A 21,675-nucleotide genomic window follows, 5' to 3' on the forward strand; every position below is an offset into this window, starting at 1 on the left:
TTTTGCATATGAAGAGAAACGATACAATATGATAATTTCAGCGTTATCAGCATTTGTTATTGATGTAAGTGAAGATATGTCAAGATGGCCGCTGTTCCCTCAGAAGCAGACAAATTGCGTCAACAAATTGCATTTTTAACAAGTTAGTACATTATATCGATTTCCTATTACTGATTGTAAATACACTACGTTAATACATGCACGAGTCCTTGTACTGCAACGAGTTAATCATGGTCACATGGTTGTGCAGGTGTTCACCATTGATCACAGTCCTCAATGTCATTGTTTACGCTATGTCTTGATTAGCTGCGCATTCTGTAGCCAAGAAACGCTCATTATTACCATGGCTCTTACATTGGTCTAGATTCTTAGTTACAGACACATCAGTAGATTTTGTCTTGTAAAACGTAAACCCAATTTAGTTTCGTTAGTATGAAACAACTTATCGTAGGTCGACTAGGGTCCAGCCATTTATTGCAAACATGCTGGGGGTACGCCACGCCCGACTCGCCTCCAAGAAAATATAATGAAATGTCAAAATGTGTTACTAGCATAGTTGAACTTGTTGTAAATTTTATCTTAAATGGAAACATGTTTCCATTTTTATCACTGATACCTTGTTCAAAATGAATATCCCTGTTATGGGTTTTCGGATGCTTAAGAAACATTGATAGTTTTCTCAGTAATCACATGAACAACTATTAAACATCTCATTCACTTATAAATGACAACTTTCTCTTATAAACAAGCCATCATCTGAGTATCTGCATTGTCTGCAATGTCTGTGTGATGCTACACCCCATGTTATAGCATGAGTAACTGTGATAAACATGGCTGTCCGAAAACATATGATGTCTGATCTGATGATATAATCCCATACCATTTTACTATAGGGACACGTTTAATTTTCTTGCATTAAAAAGGTTTTGGAAGGCTGATTTAATATTCTATTCAGGAGTTTAATTGATGCATTTGGCAGGATGATTTACATGGGTACAATGTTGTACATTTCTTAACCCAAAGGTATGTAAAGTGGGAGATTTTTTTGTTCTTGGTGTTATGTTTGATGTTTACAAATACTAAATTAGGCAATAGCTTGATGAGGGTTTATGGGCCCTGAGTCAACATGGTCATTGAGTGAATTAATTTTGTAACATCAATGACTTCAACATGATCTGTGTATGGTCCTGTATTACCATTATGTTTCATTACTGGTAAGGTGTACATATTTTTTTTTTACATTTCCTATTGAAAAGAATTGGATTTGGGCTTAGGAATGCTAGACCCGGGACTTTATTTAAAAATTAAGTAGTGGTAAGTGTTTATGTAAAGCATGTTTAACATAGGTATATGCTCTTATTTCTATGCTAACATATGGAAAATATCACAGACAGAAAGAAATATCAACTGGCTAAATATTTAATTTTGCTTATTACAGATCTGATAAATTCTGCTCGTACCCCAGGACTGCCTTCTGCACCTACCATGAGACATCCATCTCAAACCTCACCAAGCTATGGGCCGGTCAGAGGTCAGATAAGGCCTCAATGGAACAACTCTTTCAATATTGGACCAAGATTTCCTACAAGTTACCCGTACGGTGTTTCTAACCGCACACCTGCTGTTGCAACACCATCCCGTGTGTTGATGGGAGCAGGTAATGTGCGGTTCCCACTAGCCAACTCAGCACCTGTTGTCTCTCCCCAGGCCCACAGAGGTGTGGGGACTTCTCTCTTTAACAGACCAACACAAATCAACAATTCCAGGACAGTGTATCAGACAAACTCAAACCAGCTAAGCAATCAAAATATGTCTGTGAGTTCAAGTAATGTGAGGAGTGTGCTAGGACCACCTATTGTTCAGCAGCAGCAGCAGCAACAACTACTGTCTCATGCTCGGATGCTTCAGCAGGATGTGTTACAAAGGCAGAGGATTCCACAAGATGCAAAGATTGGTGCTAATTTTATGCAGATGTCTCGTCACAACGCAGATATATGTGTGGTGACATCACAAGCAGGACGCACTGGCATGCTTTCCTCACAAATGCAGTCTTTACAGACGAACACCACCTCCCAGGATGTACTCACACCAGGTTACCTTGGATCTGCCTTGGTTCCGTCAAGACCTGCGGATTCTGCATCAGCCTCCAATTCTAATGGAGAACCTAAAATGCAGCAGATGGCAGTATTAATGGAGGAATTACAAAAGACACAAACTAAGATCCAAGCCCTGCAAAATCAGCTTCTGAATACCTCTCAGAACACACAGACGCAACAGCATCCGCAGCAGCCAGCTGCCTTCCAGCCTCAGGTTGCTATTCAGTCCATTGCTACTCCTGGGGCAATGGCAATGAGGATGCAGACAGCGATGGTGAATCCAACTCCTGGAATTCCAGCAGTGCATGTCTCCCCTGCTCTGGGTCACCCAATGGCCCAGACAAACAAAGTGTGGTCAAGATATGGAGCTGGTCAGCCTGTTCAGTTTGTGAGGAATATGAACAGTCAACAGGTGGTTGGGAGGCCAATAAGTGCAGCACCAGTTTGGAGCAACCTCCATGCTGGACGTCAGGTTTCTCATCGCACAGCAGCTCTGACAGGTTCTGGTTTAGTGAAGCCGTTACGTAGACATGTTTCTCCAGCAGTTATCAACACCAGGTTTGAGATGAATAGTGTGCGGTCTCAGGTGATAGGTAACAGCATCCAGCAATCAGTCCGAGCTTCCCAGACTCGCAGGACCCAGCAGTCTGTGCACACATCAGAGGTGATGATGAGCAAGTACAAGCTACAGAAGGCAGTGCCAGGCCTTGGTCATGCTACTGCTCACACTATTGTCAGCAAGTATAAGATAGAAAAGTCAGACATGTTTGGTAGCAGAAGCATACAGATGAACTTCTTCAACAGCAAATACATGATCCAGCCTACTCGATATAGACCCAACTACTATGCACCCCGGTACATGTCCCGGTATGCCAACCGACCCACCATGTACAGGGACCCCCGGCGCTCCATGTGGAGAGGAGCCCCAAGGGTGTGGCAGACCTATCAGCAGAGGGCTGCACCGTGGAGCACACATCCACCTTCATCATACAAGCATGCCAGAGGTAGGTTCTTTAAGTGGCACATCAAAAGTTGGACAGTGAAACACACTGAGAAAAGAACAATATCTACAACAGTGAAATCTCAAAGCCCTTTGAATCATCAAAATAATGCTGTGTGTCTTTTGATATCGTAGAGTTACTTAAGAATTGACCTCAATATAGTTTGCATTTATAGAGGTATAAACATGATAAACGTAAAAAAAAATGTTGTGCACACTCTGTAAATCTGTGTAGGGGATGTACACAACGTGTGCACACTAGGGCTGCAACGAATACACTATGAGGTGAATACGATTTGTATCACGAATATAGGGTAATGAATACGAATAATAATTCGTCAGAGTCAGAAGCTGATGTATTATTTGTTATATTCAGTGAAGCAATAACAGCATAAATTATTTGACATGGTTTGTTAATGATTAATATATTATACATTTATATAATGCACCTATCCAGGTTCTAGTATCTGCTCAAATGGGATAATGACCAGTGACCAGGTGACCACAATACCGTCAAATTAAATAGTATAAGAGTGTTGTGTTTTGAAGAAATCTATGCATATAATATGTTCTTATGGATATTTTTATGGAAATGCACATGCTTGCATATACATAAATATTCGATTCTAGTGGCCACGAATAACGAATTCAATTCATGAATGGATACGGTTCGATTCACCGAAAACGCAAGTGAATCGTAACAGCCCTAATGCACACTGGTTTTTACGTTTAGAGATCAACGAATGCAAAAACATATTGAAGTCAATTCTTATAAATAAATGCATCTGAAATAAACACTTCACATATTGCTTATTTAATCATTAACACAAAAGCACTGAAGACAGGATAGCAATACGAAAACAGTACATATATATATCTGAAGAAGTTCACCAAATAGTCACACGACACAGATTATTCTCTACATGTTTCAGCTTTATCTTAACATGCTTAAGGGGGAAGTAATTAATGTTACAGATTATATTATGACGTCCCTATGTAATGATGTCACAATGCAACTGTATACACATACTGTGATGCAGTGTTGCCATGATGTCACAATGCAACTGTATACACATACTGTGATATGTTGCCATGATGTCACAATGCAACTGTGGTATACACATACTGTGATGCGGTGTTGTCATGATGTCACAATGCAACTGTTTACACATACTGTGATCATGGTGATGCGGTGTTGCCATGATCTCACAATGCAACTGTATACACATACTGTGATGCGGTGTTGCCATGATGTCACAATGCAGCTGTATACACATACTGTGATGCGGTGTTGTCATGATGTCACAATGCAACTGTATACACATACTGTGATGCTGTGTTGCCATGATGTCACATTGGCAGCTTTAAATTGACACTGATAGTGGTAACATTCACAATAAAAACAAATATGATTCATATACATTGTGTTTCCTATTTAATGATGGACACAACTTTTTGATGAAGTAGTTTTATTCAACTTTACGCTGCATCATTGTGGATGGCGTCAGCAGTATTCTTTTTAAAGAAAGGGAATACACACAATTTGTTTAGAGTGAAATACCCAGTCACATGCAGCATATTTATTGGAATTTAATGCCTGTGAGATCCGGGTTTGAGTAGGTCTTCAGCAACCCATGTTTTCCATATGAAGCAGCTATGTTTGTCAAAAGAGACGACTAACGAATTGGATGATCAGACTCACTGACTTGGTTGATGCATGTCTTTGTGTCCCATTCATGTAGATCGATGCTCATGATGTCAATCACTAGATTGTCTGGTTCAGAGTTGATTATTTACTGACTGCTGTCACAAAACAAACAAAACAAACAAATATTGGGATTTAAGAATTTATGAAACTTTACACCTCAGGCTCATTTTGCCCTAAACATACTGAACTTTGACTCTGCAGGTTTCACAGACAGGTATCCACAGTCTACATCACGGGTCTGGAAGAAGCACCAGTGGTTGTCATGGAATCACAAGTCTCGTTTGACCATGAAAAACCTTTTGCAGAAGAGGTTACAGCTATTGAAGAGATCCAACAAGCATCGAGTGTCTCGGTAAGAACTCACCATTGCAGAGTGGTGATAGTGAGATATATTAATGGTGACTATGTTGAAGAATAGAATTTGTTCAAGATCCTCTCAGCATGCTCAGTAAGAACTATTCATTTTGATGTTAAAGCTATTCTGAGGGCTAGTAGTATTTCAGGTTTTAGGATGTGTGCTCATGATATATGTTATCACTATTCGCGTTGTTAACCTTTGCTGTTGCATGACAAAGGGTTGCAATTTGGACAGCAAAAGAAAGAAGAACTATATTTTTGGTATGGTTCCATTGCTCAGATCTTCCTTATCAAAAACTAAATGATTCAGGCAGTCTAAATGTCATGATGTTCAAAAGAGTTTGCAGGCAACCACATTTTTCTGGTAGTGTGTCCTGAGACTCCACAGTTCCTAGTCATATGAAGACTTTCTTTCTGACCACCATGCCACAACAATAAAAACCTGATACCATGTGAGGGGTAGTGGGGTAGCCTAGTGGTTAAAGTGTTTGCTTGTCCCGCTGAAGACACGGGTTCGATTCCCACAATGTGTGAAGCCCATTTCTGGGGTCTCCGCTGTGATATTGCTGGAATATTGCTAAAAGTGGCTTAAAGCCCTCTCTATTCACTCGCTCATTGTGGTTAATATGAACAAAAAAGTCTAATTTTCTCTAGCGGGTGGTGGGGGTAGCCTAGGCTCTTTATGTCGAAGACCTGGGTTCCATTCCCCACATAGGTACAATATGTGAAGCCCATTTTCCAGGGTCCCCTGCAGAGATATTGCTGTAATATCGCTAAAAGAGGCGTCAAACCATACTCACTCACTATTTTTCACAGATTGAAGTTAGATCGACGTCAAAAGGCCGATGTTCGAAGACTGGCTATTGAAGACAGCCCAAAGCCAAAGACCACTGTGCAAAGACTTGCTATTGAAGACAGCCCAAGGCCAAGCTCCTCCAGACATGTCCTCATCAATGGTATACTGTACAAGTCTTCCAGTACTTCTCTGACCAAGGCTTTACCCCCTCAGCAGGCTCCATCAGCAGGGGAGGGGAGTACAGCCCTGCCCCTCATCAGCAAGAAGAAATCAGTTGTTGTCAAACGTGAGTGTGTGTTTAGAGGTTGTCTACGGGAGAGGAGCACCGTGGGACTCATGCATTATGAAAAGAATGTTCCTACACATTGAAAATTTGGAGAGATGCATAGGTATGGTGTCGCTGAGCAGTTTTGCATCACGTCAGAAACCTATGATTGTGCGATCAAATCCCAGTTTGCCCCGATTTTGTTTCTAGGTTTGTCAGCGCCATACCCATGCTCGTTTGCTTCACCAAAGTGGTAAATGTCTGAGACCTGAATCACTTTTGGCTTTCCTCCCACATCAAACTGAAGTGCTGTGATATAACTAGTGGTGGTTCGATACACTGATGCATCGGTGGATCAATGTTGTTTACTTCTCAATACAAGTATCGATCACAGTCGCATACTAAGTATAAAATATCGATTCATACCTTCAATGTTTGCTATAATTAACGTTACATCAAACACTGTGAAAATGTTCATCCATTGCCCCATATTTGAAGTTGCCAACTGTAAATCGTCAGTGTGCCAGGTATTTGGCCATCCTGTCAATGAAAAAGATGGCTTATGCGCCTCAGGTAAGGAAGATATAGCCTAGCTATCTTATAAATGCCACTCATGTTTGCTGCAGAGCTGAATGCAGCTGCCATGAAGACCATCTCTGTGAGGGGCGTCAAGTTCCGTATGGATTCCTCAGGACGCAGTCTGCAGCGTATTGACCAGAGTGAGTAGCATCGTCTTTGCTTAACACCCTTGACTATTCAACTGAATATGCTAATGTTAATGTTCTTTTGTATTTATACCTTAACTCTTTGAATCTGATGGTATTGATCATGTTGCTGACACAGACATAAACATAAAGGTTCATTAGCCACAATGGCGAATAGTCAGATGAACATGAACTAGCCCTGATGAACATGAACTAGCCCTGATTAACATGAACTAGCCCTGATCAACGTGAACTAGCCCTGATGACCATGAACTAGCCTTGATTAACATGAACTAGCCCTGATTAACATGAACTAGCCCTGATTAACGTGAACTAGCCCTGATGAACATGAACTAGCCCTGATGAACATGAACTAGCCCTGATGATCATGAACAAACCCTGATGAACATGAACTAGCCCTGATGAACATGAAGTAGCCCTAATGAACATGAACTAGCCCTCTTGAACATGAACTAACCCTGATGAACATGAACTAGCTGTGATGAACATGAACTAGCCCTCTTGAACATTAGCCACACTAATTTGCTTACCTAGAGATGACTAAATGGTATTAGTTGGCCAGGCTTAGTGACAGCATTGGATGTTGTTCTTTATATCACTGCTCTTTATTTCAACCATAATTTGATAATATGCTGAAAATACTGCTAAGTGTGAAAAACTGTGTCAAGCCGATGTATCTATTACAGCCCTGTCCCCAACCAAGTCCGTAGGTAGGAAGCAGCACAGGGCTGAGGTGAAGCGTGTGGACATAGGAGGCGTCACATTCATACAGACCAAACCTGGGACACTGGTTCGATCTACAACTGTCCGAACCAGAGCTGTGGCTAGGTAAAGTTGTCCTGGGAAATATGGGATTAATACAATGCTGAATATACTTAAGTTACCATTGTTACATATAGCGTGATAACACCAGTATTTTGTTGACAGCACTTCACATTATTATTTTTTCAGATAATTTTATTATTATTACCAATAACTCTGGTGTTTGTTAGTTTTTTTTGAGTAGTACATATAAGACTTGGGGAGAAAACAACTTTTCATGTTTTTTACTCTAGTGTACTTGTGTCTAACCCTGAAGAGGTTTTCCTATCACAAGACCTCATCTTTCCGAAGGGAGTTATCTGACTATAAAATTCCAGTTTCCACCCTTGCTGAACTAGGCTGGAATTATGGTGTTATATTTTGGCTGGACTAATGAGTCTATGCATTGTACAATCAAGATCGCGTAACAAAATCGACATTTGGTTCGTAAAACTGCTGTGCAGATTTCGGTCGATTGTAGGATTTGCAAAGCATGTGTACCGTCAACTTAGCGTCAACAGATATTTTCCAAATCTTCCAAATGTTTTTAATCAAGGTGCTCACATGATTTGATACACTTTGCAAAGTAAGACCCGTTTTATTCCAATTTAGATCTTGATTATTGATCAGATCGTCTTCACTGGGTACCACAATTTTGCTGAAAGCAAATGCAAGTGATATGTCAGGTGGAATCTGATTGGTCAATAGGAGGGACATGGAAGGGACATCACCTGTAATAACCACTGGTGGCGCTACAATCAGGCGCAGAAATTGACCTTGTTCGACAAGAGTGGAAACTGGACTTTTACAGTCAGTTAACTCCCTTGCCTTGGGAAGATGTAAGACCTAGGTACAAGGTGGAGCTTTCAGTACTAATCTGTGTGTTACTGTGCTCTACTTTAGTCGTGTGAAGAGTCGAGTTATCATTGCTGCGACACACAGCCTGCATAAGGACAACACCAAGTCTGTGAATGGCTACTGCGTCTTCTATAACAAGTTTGGCCGGTGCAGGCTGGGAACGAGATGTCCTTACAAGCATGATCCCACCAAGGTCGCTGTCTGTACACGGTAAGTACACGATATATCAACCATTACAATTATTTTCAGTCGTTACAATACTGTGAACTTCATTCCGCTAATACCATTTAGTGAATCATGTAACGAAATTTGTCCAGATATGACAAATGTTATTTACCCTAGATATTGACCTCGCTACAGCCATTGTCACATATGCTACCAATTAATAATCAAATAATATTCAATTGTTTTAGGTTGTGAATGGCCATTTTGGAGATAATATAACTCAAATGAGATTATTTCATCAAAACCTAGAGTCATCCAAGTGTTTTGGGTAGTGTTTAGTTAATGGGGGCTGCTTGTGTTATATCAAGGATCAGGTGAGTTACAGTATGAGTGACACCTTGTTGCAGGTTTCTGAGAGGCACATGCAAGGTAGAATCCTGTCCCTTCTCACACAAAGTGTCACGGGATAAGATGCCAGTGTGCTCCTATTTTTTACGTGGCTTGTGTAACCGTGACGACTGCCCTTACCTGCATGTCAAAGTCAGCAAGGATGCAGAGGTTTGCCAGGACTTTGTTCGTGGCTTCTGTCCACGCGGGGAGCAGGTGAGATTTGCCAGGATTGGATTCTGTCTTAGAGATGTCAGTGTATAGTTTCAGGATGTATGTGAGCTGTCATTGATTCATTATGGTTAAACAGGTGAATGTGTATGTTAATTTTGTGTGTGGTTAATTAAGTCATGTAACGTATGTCCGCCACACTCGCCACACTAATGTCTGTTTCATTAGTTGTCTTGCCCTGTGGAAGAAAAGATGAAATCTTTACAATCATATGGAAACCAGTGAAAACTATCAAGATTATATTAAATGGCTTCCAATTTCTGTGTTTAAGAATTGTCTACACATAATCATTGGTCAACTTTTTCACAGTGATACAAAACTTTGTATTGACTTCAGATAATGATAATAAAATTGAATGCTTGACAACTTTGTGCCTGTTGTAGTGTTCAAAGAAGCACACCCTGAGATGTCCAGCATTTGCCGAATCAGGGTCGTGTCCACGCGGCAAGAAGTGTCCCATGCTGCATAAGAGAAGTGCCAAGAGACTACAGAGGAACAGGTAACACACCAGCAGTCTTGTATGGGCTGGCACAGTGGTTAAGCATGCCGTTAACGGTCTGAGGATTTCCTCAATGGCTACAATGTGTTAAGCTTTGTGTCCCCAGAGTGAGTGAGTTTGGTTTCACGCTGTTTTTAACAGTTTTCCAGTTATATCACGGCGTGTCAGCTTAATGTTGGAGGAAAGCCCGAAGTGATGCAGGTCTCAGACGTTTACCACTTCGGTGAAACCCACAAGCACGGGTATGGTGCTGACAAACCTAGAAACATAATCGGGGCGAAACAGGATTCGAACCCACAATCATAGGTTTCTGGCATGCCCAAGGGACGCAACTCTTCACAGCGAATCGCGGCGCCTTAGACGACTGGGCCACCCGTGCCCCCTTGTGTCCCCAGAATTTTATTTGCCCATCGGGGTCTCGTTCCACAAAGCGATCTTAGCGCTAAGATGATTGTCACTCCCATACTTCAACATAGGCTTACGATAGTCGTAGTGCAAAGATCACTTTGTTGAACGAGGTCCTTGGGTAGGTTGTACCTGTCTGATTGAGTGACATTGTCCCTTGATGGCATGGATTATTGCTCATGCTGTCAACCAGTGGTTTGCCTGGCCCATCGCCAGTTATTTACAGGCTGGCGTTGATAGAGCTGGAATATTGGTGTTGGTATTGGTCTTCAACAACCCATGCTGGTGTTTAGAGGCGACTATTGGGTGGTCAGACTGGTTGATGCATGTCATCATATGTCAATTATGTAAATCGATGCTCATGATATCAATCACTGAATTGTCTTATCCAGAATTGATTATTTACAGACTTCTGTCATATAGGTAGAATATTGCTGAGTTGATTGATGCATGTCATCGTATCCCAATTGCGTAGATGATGCTCATGATGTCAATCACTGGACTGTCTGATCCAGACTTGATTATTTACAGACTTATATACATTGTAGCTGGAATATTGCTGAGTGCTGTGTTCAACAACAAACAGAACATGTCCATCATAAAGTTTTGTTTGATGTTTATTATTTTATTTTGGGTTTATCTGATAATGTTTAAGATAATGTGTCGATGGCATGAATATCTTTCTTAGCTATTGAAACCTGTGGCAATGTTTCTATGTCTGTTATCTGCAATTTGCTGGTACAGTGTTTCTATGGTTAATGTGCTATTTATTTAGGCCTAATGGTTCCGCGAAGAGGCAATCTGAGGGTGTGACGGGAACAGAAGCAGAAGCTGCACCTGACGAGGCTACAGCTTCAACAGCTGCTGATACTGCTGCCAGACAGACAGTAAAGGCAGAAGGAACCACAGACACAGAAGAATACTCTAGTCAAAAGACATCTGTTGATGCCTCGACCATGGTATGTGATGATTTGCCAGATTTAAGCTCAAGCACAGCCATAGGCACTGTCATGGATTCCGAATCTGGGCCCAGTACAATGCCGGTGCTTGAAGCTATGTCAGATCTTGCAGAAAAGTTGGAAGGTGATTCTGTGAATGATTCCAAGCATGCTGGATCAGAAGTGAAGACTGTGACTGCACCGACAGAGGAAACAGCAACATGTGATGGTGGTGAGGCTGCCAGTGCAGTAGCAGGTGACAGTAAGACCATAGCAGACAGTTGTGTTCAGACAAATGATCCAGACTCCCTTTCTCCAGAGAAGTTACCTTCGTTCATATCCCTGGCAGACATCAGTGTGAGTGAGGAGAACCTTGGGAGCAAGTCTGATGAGGGGCAGTCCAACACAGGTGAGTTGTCACATCACCCTGGATCATGACCTTAAGCCTACATGCAGCCTCAACAGTTTGAATCTTGCAGATACGGGAAGTGTTGGTTGGTTGGTTTTCTTGTTTAACGCTGCACTCAGCAATAATCCAGCTGTATTCGACATAATAAGCGCCCAGGGCGCTCTCAAAATTAGAAATAGGGGGCTCTCCACACACTTGAGATCGATGACATGTATCAACCAAGTCAGTGAGCCTGACCACCTAATCCCGTTCGTCGCCTCTTATGACAAGCATAGTCGCCTTTTACAGCAAGCATGGGTTGCTGAAGACCTATTCTACCCCGGATCTTCACGGGACAGATGCTGGAAGGGGGTACAACACTCACTGTGTTCGAAGATGGTTACTAATCATTCTTCTTCTTGTCACAATTATATTTCAAGGGTTTTCATCTGTACATCTTTACCCCGTGAAGATTCAGGTTAGAATTTGTGTTCAGCAACCCTTGCTTGTTGTAAGAGGTGACCAACGGGATCGGGCGGTCAGGCTCGGTGACATGGTTGATGCAAGTCGTATTCCATTGCGTAGATCAATGCTTGTGATGACAGTCACTGGATTGTGTGGTCCAGACTTGATTATTTACAGACCGCTGTCATATAGCTGGAATATTGCTGAGTGTGGTGTAAAACAACAAACCTAAACATCTTTTGGAGTGCTCTGTGACGATTGAAGAAATATGCATTTTTACAACCATTGAATTTCGTTTTTTAAAAGACTAGTCAGATGGCAAGTGGAAATTATATTTCACGAGTCCTCAGAATGTGTGGCTTGTGCTGCTTGAACAAGACAAAAATGTTTGTGATGTTTTCATTTTCTGTCAGCATGGTCAATTTTGTTCAGTCCCAATTTGTAGCAAAATTGAATTATTGAGAGCTGGTCCAGAATAATAGCTGTCAGATGCTACTAGTCCGTGTAAGATTTTCATTTGTCCTCAGCACAATTTAGTAGTCTCGGACTAGAAGCTTGAATTTTGAAAGCTTTTTTTATCCCTGTCTATATGTTTATATTGAAGACAAACTCATTATCTAAACACTTTCTTTTCATGTATGGATGGATCTATTGATGACAGGTTGTAAATTATTTTACCTCCATAATCACTAGTGGTGGGACGATACACTGATGTATTGGTGGATCGCGATTTTTATCGGATCGTGAGTAAGGTATCATGATACATATCGGATCGTGAGCAAGGTATCATGATACATATCGGATCGTGAGTAAGGTATCATGATACATATCGGATCGTGAGTAAGGTATCATGATACGTATCGGATCGTGAGCAAGGTATCATGATACATATCGGATCGTGAGTGAGGTATCATGATACATATCGGATCGTGAGTAAGGTATCATGATACGTATCGGATCGTGAGTAAGGTATCATGATACGTATCGGATCGTGAGCAAGGTATCATGATACATGTCGGATCTCACAGTTGGTGTTTCATCCCAGCCCTAATAATTACTGTTTACTTGACCAGTGTTAACAGGGAATCCTTTTCTCAAAGTTCTTTTCTGTGTGTTTCAGACACGTCTCTGCACATCCGGCCTCGCTTGTGATGACAACTTACTGTACTTTCCTACGATTGTCATTGTAGCAGTTTATGGAGGCAATAGCAAGAAAGTGCATGGCGGACAACTTCTTCATTAACACTTGAGTCGAATATCTGTGCAGATACTAGCTCTGTGATGGAACTTGAGCACTTTAGCCACATTTTGCTACCAACACTTATAAAGCATGTATGGAGCAAGTACGTGTATTGGGTTGTTGGTGAAGTTGTCAGCCATGTTTTTTCTTGTTGCTTGCAGTATTTGTAAAGTGAAACTCCTGGTACAAGACAGTGTGTGTGTAATATATTAAAAAATCATTTGTAACAAATAGCGATTATTTGTATCTCTGTATATTGACATTGCTGATCATGGTCTATGTTTGCTCTGTGATTGGACAGATAATCAATCTTGTATATTCAGTGTTACAGGATGATGTAGACATATTTGATGTACCGGTAGTGATCCAGATGTATTGAGATGATGTGTTGTGGACTAAGCCAGCCTGGCTGGCTGTTTGTGATGTGATATGATGCTCATTGTTATGACTCACCTGGCCTGAATCACCTGGATGAAAATTTATCCCCTTTCTGAAATCTTTCACTTATTTGTATTTTTTGTAGTTTCTCTGAGCTGAGCTAATGTTTGGTTTGATGTGTATTGGCTTAAATTGAATCAAATGTGTCCATAAACTCCTGATGTTCAGTTAGGATGCATGGCAGCTACATTTGATATTCTATTAAACATCTTGATATGAGCTATAGTGAATGCCTGCAGAGTTTAAGAGATGAAGAGACAGTGATGTTCACTTATAGGCTTCTGGATGACTTGCGATAATAATGAGCTCTTACTCTCATATTTTCAGTCTAAGCTGGAAATGAAAATACAAGAACTGTTAGGTACAACATGTTCAGGGTAGGCAAAAACTATATTTTGTATATAGAATATTGTCTCTTCATGGGGACTCAGGTGGCCCAGTGGTTGAAGGTGACATGACCGTTTTGCAGAGTAATGTACCTTAGCCATGTCAGGATCTGCTTGGGGTTGGTTTGAAACCCAGATTCTCCCTGATTTTTGCCCTTGACATATCAACGCCATACTAGTGCTCATGGGTTTATCCAAAATCGTAAATGTCTACTCTATTCGTCACTTTGGGTTTTCCTCTCACATTAAGCAGATATCACTGAAATACTGTTCAAAGCAAGGGTAATCCCAGTTGACTCACTGTAAGATCTTAAGTTGTCATGATGAACTGCAAAATTGTTTATGTTGTGTTTAGCACTTTCTCTCATTAAGATTAGTTTTGTTTGTATTTGTTTTAAAGATTAATGTACCAGGGCCGTGTTTTATGAAGCAGTCATAATGCCACGATTGTCGTTACTCCCATACCTCAACATGGACTTACAATATTTATATCACCATAATTGCTTTGTGAAAAGGACCCTGCCTGTTAATTATGTTGACAGTATTTTCATGAGAAAATTACAGAAACAGTTCAGATACATCTATGGTTGTTGAATTAACAACTTCATAAATAAATTAATATATTGATGTTTTCAGTTTCAAATGTGGAAAACTGAATCTGATTGTGAGTCTTGTTTTCCATCAACCATTTGACAAACTATTATGATTGCTCTTGGCTTCAGGTACGTGGTTGCTGGCAACTTGATGTTTAGTGTTAGTGTTTCCTTGTGTGTGTGTCAGTGATGTGGTTGTGTGATCATTTTCTGGCTCCAGCTTTTTTTATTACAAGCAATTCAGAAGCCAAAGGTTTTTAGTGATCTCTTCATTAACACATTTGTAAACTAGCACTGAACCATACAGAACTACCGTATATCATTGTCTGTGATGTGAGTGAGTGAGTGAGTGAGTGAGTATGGTTTTACGCCTCTTTTAGCAATATTCAAGCAATATCACGGCAGGGGACACCAGAAATAAGCTTCACACATTGTACCCATGTCGGGAATCGAACCCGGGTCTTCGGCGTGACGAGTGAACGCTTTAACCAGTAGGCTACCCAACCACCCCGTCTATGATGTGACTTTTAGTACCTGGCCTGAGGGGGTATATGACAGGGTTGTCCTGTTGTACTATGCATGAGGGAGAAGATCTCACAGTATTTTTTTGTAGCTGTTCCACTTTCCACTGGCAATGTCAACCGGTGTTGAAACTAACTTGAAAGACAGTCTGGCATTGACGTATATATTTTTTTGTTGTTGAAACATTTGCAACTTTGTATGACCTGCTGATGTTCTTCACTCGGATCACAGTATTGACTGATATAAATTTGCATTGATTTTGAATGTTTCTACTGGAGTCGTATAATCCTATTATAGGCTTGGTGGTGTTATAGACAGTGATATACGGTAGCCACACTGTCAATCTGTACTTGTTTCTTGAGTCGAGTCCATTCAGGTTGATTTACAAGTCAACGACATTGATCATTTTGTGTTCTTGTCAGACAACCACAGGCTACAGCATTATGTTTGCTGACAAATTCATGTGCTATTCCCGCCATGCTGACATCCGACATCTGTGACATGGCAATACTTGCAGTATCATAGATGTTGTCAGTACTTGTGATATCATACGCATTGTCAATACTTACAGCATTGTACTTATTGTCAGAATTGCAGTATCATACATATTGTCAATACTTGCAGTATCATATTTGCAATACTTCATGGGTTTATGCACTATGTTGTTCCATCACTTGTGAATAAGTACAGCTGATTTGCAGTGTAGGAGCTACTTTTAGCCATTATTTCTTGTGCAACATGTGCCATAGCTTTTTGCCCAGCTACTCTACACATTGCTTCAAAAGGAGGCAACAGTAGTGTTCGCACAAAGTACTTATACGGAGTAGGGCTCGTTGGACTTCCATGAGTTGTACACACTCACTTCATTAGATAACTAAAAAAAGCTTGCACCACTACTACACTGCATAGTGTCTGTATGTATTCACGGGTGACGGAGGAATGTAGTGTATACAAACCTGTGAAGTATTCACATTATCATCCATCGTAATAGCATGTTCAGGCTAGACCAAATCCTATTCTTGCTTCACAGAATGTCTGAACATTGTAAGAAAGAAATGTTGCAATCTTATTATAAAATCAGATCTTAGTTTTCGCTACTGCTAAACAAAGATCTGGGGACACCCATTACGACCTTTCATGAATTTTGACCAACCAATGAAATTACTGACAAGAAATCGACATTAGCCAATGAGAAGGCAGCTTTCTCGAGCTTTACGACACTAGTTTCAAACTGGCAACTATGCTTCGAAACATATTTTGACGGATTCTCAATTAAAAAATTTAAAAGTGATAAGAAATTCTGGAATGGTTTACAGATGGCCTAGATTGTATGGATATAATCATTAAACCTGTAACTGTCGTTCGGAATACCCTCTGTTAAATATTTCGTGGTTGCATGACACATTCCGACTGTCACTTTCATGATCTGGTAAGCGACGTTCTGATTGGTTGGATGAAAGGTCGATCAGATGTGACCCATAATGGGATGTCCTCAGATCTTTGTTTAGCGATAGCGAGAACTAGGATCTGATTTTAATGAGATTGGAAATGTTGTTGTTTGGGTTGATTTGAGTTCATTTTCAAAAAGAAACCTTGAAATTAAAGTAAAAGCAAAAGTGCAAACAAAGGATGTTTAACCATGTTAAACGAAAAATGTTTTTCTTCAGAGACAGCATTTTGCAAATTGATGGGCAGAATCTTCTGTAACACAAGAAAAAATATTGGTCTGGTTTCTGTAACTACCAGATTATACAACTCACTTATTCATAATAAACCTGTCAATGATTGTATAATCCTACTGTTTGTTATTATCGTGCACCCTGTGGGGACCAAGGTTAGAATAGGTCGCCAGCTCTCTATTGCTTGTCACACTGTGGGACCCAGGTTAGAATAGGTCGCCAGCTAACTATGGCTTGTCACACTGTGGGACCCAGGTTAGAATAGGTCGCCAGCTCTCTATGGCTTGTCACACTGTGGGACCCAGGTTAGAATAGGTCCCCAGCTCTCTATCTGTCTATTGCTTGTCACACTGTGGAGCCCAGGTTAGAGAAGGTCTCCAGCTACTATTGTTTGTCACACTGTGGGGCCCAGGATAGAATAGGTCCCTAGCTCTCTATTGCTTGTCACACTGTGGGACCCAGGTTAGAATAGGTCGCCAGCTAACTATTGCTTGTCACACTGTGGGACCCAGGTTAGAATAGGTCCCTAGCTCTCTATTGCTTGTCACACTGTGGGACCCAGGATAGAATAGGTCCCCAGCTCTCTATGGCTTGTCACACTGTGGGACCCAGGTTAGAATAGGTCCCCAGCTCTCTATTGCTCGTCACACTGTGGGACCCAGGTTAGAATAGGTCCCCAGCTCTCTATTGCTTGTCACACTGTGGGACCCAGGTTAGAATAGGTCGCCAGCTCTCTATGGCTTGTCACACTGTGGGACCCAGGTTAGAATAGGTCCCCAGCTCTCTATCTGTCTATTGCTTGTCACACTGTGGAGCCCAGGTTAGAATAGGTCCCCAGCTCACTGTTGCTTGTCACACTGTGGGACCCAGGTTAGAATAGGTCCCTAGCTCTCTATTGCTCGTCACACTGTTGGACCCAGGATAGAATAGGTCCCTAGCTCTCTATTGCTTGTCACACTGTGGGACCCAGGTTAGAATAGGTCCCCAGCTAACTATGGCTTGTCACACTGTGGGACCCAGGATAGAATAGGTCCCCAGCTCTCTATTGCTCGTCACACTGTGGGACCCAGGTTAGAATAGGTCCCCAGCTAACTATGGCTTGTCACACTGTGGAACCCAGGTTAGAATAGGTCCCCAGCACTCTATTGCTTGTCACACTGTGGGGACCTGGGTTAGAGGAGGTCCCCAGCTCTCTATTGCTCATCACCTGGGAACCTTGGTCAGGATAGGTCCCCAGCACTGTATTGCTTGTGGTGAGAGGCAACTAAATTCTGTCTGGAGAGTGGAAGGTCCTGGGTTTGATCCCCGGCTGTGTCATACCAAAAGACGTTAAAAGATGGTACTTGTTGTTACCCTGCCTGATGCTAGACATTAAGGTGCTAAACCAAGGCCTGGTTGGCTCGAGTCAGTTTACTGTGTCTGAGTGGGGTATTCATTGTTAAGCCGAGGCATGGTATCTCAGTGGGCTAGTACTATAAATCGGTATCAGTACGGACTAGTACAAACAGCCACACACACTCACATGCATGCACGTCGCTATATAAGTGCAATAATCTTGGACGCGATGTTAATCCCTATTAAACCTCACCTGAAATGGGGACAACATTTCTCATTTCTTCACCACTGAAGTTACAATTACATGAATGCAAATTTGCATGCTCATCCATTAGACACTCTAGTAGTTGATTCTTACCTGTGTTGCACAGAGACTATGTTTAAGTTTTATATATAGGACTAATAACAGTACTAAGTTGTAAGTGAACAGTGTCTAGACGAGGGGTCAAATGGCTACTAGATCAAAGACCATATTTCCTCTTTAGGTTTATTGACGGGATCAATATTGAGTTTCTGTATCAAACCTTACAGACCCATGAAGATCTTGGGTAGAATGGGTCTTCAGCAACCCATGCTTGCCATAACAGACCACTATGCTGTCGTAAGAGGTGACTAATGGGATTGGGTGGTCAGGGGTCAGGCTCCCTGATTTGGTTGATGCACATCATCGTATCCAAATTGCGTGGATTGATGCTCATTATGTCAAACACTGGTCCAGACTTGAATATTTACAGACTGCCTTCACATAGCTGGAATATTGCTGAGTGTGGCGTTAAACAACAAACAAACCAAACCATACAAACTTTCTTGATGTTAAAGGTTTGATCAATGAACATAAGGATTATCAAGGGAGGTAACTCTTGATGGTCTGTTGAAGCATAGGAAGTGTGACTCGAAGTTTCCTTAAATGGTGTACAAAGTAATGTGTTTTTGAAAACAAAATAAAAATGGACATCATATCTTCACTCAAACTGTGAAATGTGAATATGAAATCACATAAATATTGAAACACACTTTCATAATTTGTGAGATTTCAAATATTTAAAGAATATTATGTTATTTATGTGAAGCACTGTGAATATAATGTGTGGATCATAGATGAAGCTTCCTCTCACAGCTAGGGGAGCAGCCCGGAGAAGCACCAGCCTACTATGTACAATACACTTACAGCTCATACAGAGACCAGCCATGCAGTAGTATTCTTCCCAACACAGGACAGTGCCTGGGTTATATAAAACTAGGTCAAGGCATTGATGAGATTGTTGCATTACATAGGTCAAGGTGACACTTTGCAGTTTGACTTCACAGCTGTATGTTCAGAGTCAAATTAAGCTTCACTAATCAATGACGGCCACAGGAAGCTCCCTTCTGTTGTATGTTTGTATTCTGTTCTGTATGGCAAATATAAATATATTTCATCATTGTTATTTTTAACTCACATGAAGTATGTCTGCTTGTCTGAATGAAAAGTATTACAGTTTTGTAAGATAGTTTTTCGAAAAACCTTTTTGGTATTTACTGTCTGATTGAAAGAGAAATGAGACACTCAGTCACTGTGCATGTTTCTTCGGCCACTGTTAACCAGTTTGCCTAAAATAAACTTTTGATAATGTGTTGGCATAGTGAGCATTTTAACCATTTCAACCATTTTGTATAAACATCATAAACATCCACCTTTTTTTTAACAAGTTAAAGGATTAATGTCAATATTTTTTTCATTTTAAATTGATTTATGTTTACCAGTTTTTACGTTTATAACTCATAAAGCGCAAAAACATGTTGAAGTCAATTCTTATAACAAACATCACACACTGCTTATTTAATCTTTAACACACAAACTGTAGACAGCAATCTGATATCAATGACATCTTTCATTGCAATAATTCAACACAAACCCCACCCATTCTAGTATCAGCCTGACCGTCTTCATGGTCTTGTGGCAGAGTGTCTGCCCGGAGAGTGGAAGGTCTGGGCTTCCATCCTCAGCCATGTCATACCAAAAAATGTTAAAAGATGATACTTGTTGTTACCCTGTCTGGTTCTCATCATTAAGGGGCTAAAACAAGGACTGGTCGAGCTCAGAGTCAGTATACCATGTCCGAGTGGGGTATTCATGTTAAACTGCGGCATGGTATCTCAAGTGTGCTAGTACAATAATCGGCATCAGTCCGGACTAGTACAAGCTTACACACACACACACACACACACACACACACACACACACACACACACACACACACACACACACACACACACACACACACACACACACACACACACACACACACACACACACACACACACACACACAAAAAAAATCTTGGCCACGATGTTAAACCCAATTTCATGTCAATTCTATTATCAGCCAATCAGAAAACAGTAGTCTGCTTGAGGGTTCTGGCCTATTTTGCTTTAGGTTTGTAGATCATATATCTTTCTTGCCAAACTCTTCTCCATGACCCTTTAAAATAGTACTTTTAGTTTTCAAGGTAGATGTGTATCATATCCTTTACAAACATGAAGTGGGAACACTCGAACCAAAGGATGCAAGCCTTTGAGTTCTACACCCCCTATAACTATAATGTCACTCAGCTCACTGTGATGCAAAACATATGACGTAACACTCAGATTGGGTAAAGCTGTATATTTAAAGCTCTCTGTTGTGTCTAAAACTGGACTAGGTTCTCTCTGTTTCTATTGGGTTTCCTGTCCAGAATGAATTGCCTCATATACTTTGAATATTGTATGAATCGCAACTCTGGATTTTTCAGGGTACCTTTACATGTCATTATTTCAAAATGCCTACCGACATAGATTGAAAAAGAAGTACTTTTCTAGAAATATTAGCTACCGGAAGGGCAGGCCATGCTGCCCTTTTCGCTAATACCTGGTGTCATCCTTTCATATAATTCCCCCCCTTGCTAGTTTTCCTTTTACACCCAATGGAATCTGTGTGGTGGATATTTGATACTGTTTGTTCCCTGCTGTTGATGTTTGAAACACATACGGCATCAGTACTCTCCTGTATATATAACACATACGACATCAGTACTGTCTTGTATATAACACATACGACATCAGTACTGTCTTGTATATAACACATACGACATCAGTACTGTCTTGTATATATAACACATACGACATCAGTACTGTCTTGTATATATAACACATACGACATCAGTACTTTCCTGTATATGTAACACATGCGTCAGTATTGTCCTGTATATAACACATACAACATTAGTACTGTCTTGTATATAACACATACATCAGTATTGACCTGTATATAACACATACGACATCAGTACTGTCCTGTATATATAACACATATGACATCAGTATTGTCCTGTATATATAACACACATGACATCAGTACTGTCCTGTATATATAATACATA

The 21,675-nt window shown here is 40.9% G+C and overlaps 1 protein-coding gene across 1 annotated transcript; it reads left to right on the top strand.

Annotated features, from left to right (window-relative positions):
- The first annotated feature begins 75 nt into the window (after positions 1 to 75).
- Positions 76 to 17,035, top strand: LOC139454383 (uncharacterized). Its single transcript, XM_071236048.1, has 11 exons — positions 76 to 142; positions 1,439 to 3,100; positions 5,006 to 5,156; positions 5,978 to 6,243; positions 6,849 to 6,941; positions 7,634 to 7,775; positions 8,652 to 8,816; positions 9,179 to 9,374; positions 9,773 to 9,888; positions 11,069 to 11,640; positions 13,205 to 17,035. The coding sequence occupies exons 1-11, from the start codon at positions 85 to 87 to the stop codon at positions 13,234 to 13,236; spliced, it is 3,453 nt and encodes a 1,150-aa protein (XP_071092149.1). The 5' UTR covers positions 76 to 84; the 3' UTR covers positions 13,237 to 17,035.
- Positions 17,036 to 21,675: the final 4,640 nt, after the last annotated feature.

Source organism: Haliotis cracherodii, unplaced genomic scaffold, assembly GCF_022045235.1.
Source record: "Haliotis cracherodii isolate W230 unplaced genomic scaffold, xgHalCrac1.p SCAF_10, whole genome shotgun sequence".
Taxonomy (NCBI): domain Eukaryota; kingdom Metazoa; phylum Mollusca; class Gastropoda; order Lepetellida; family Haliotidae; genus Haliotis; species Haliotis cracherodii.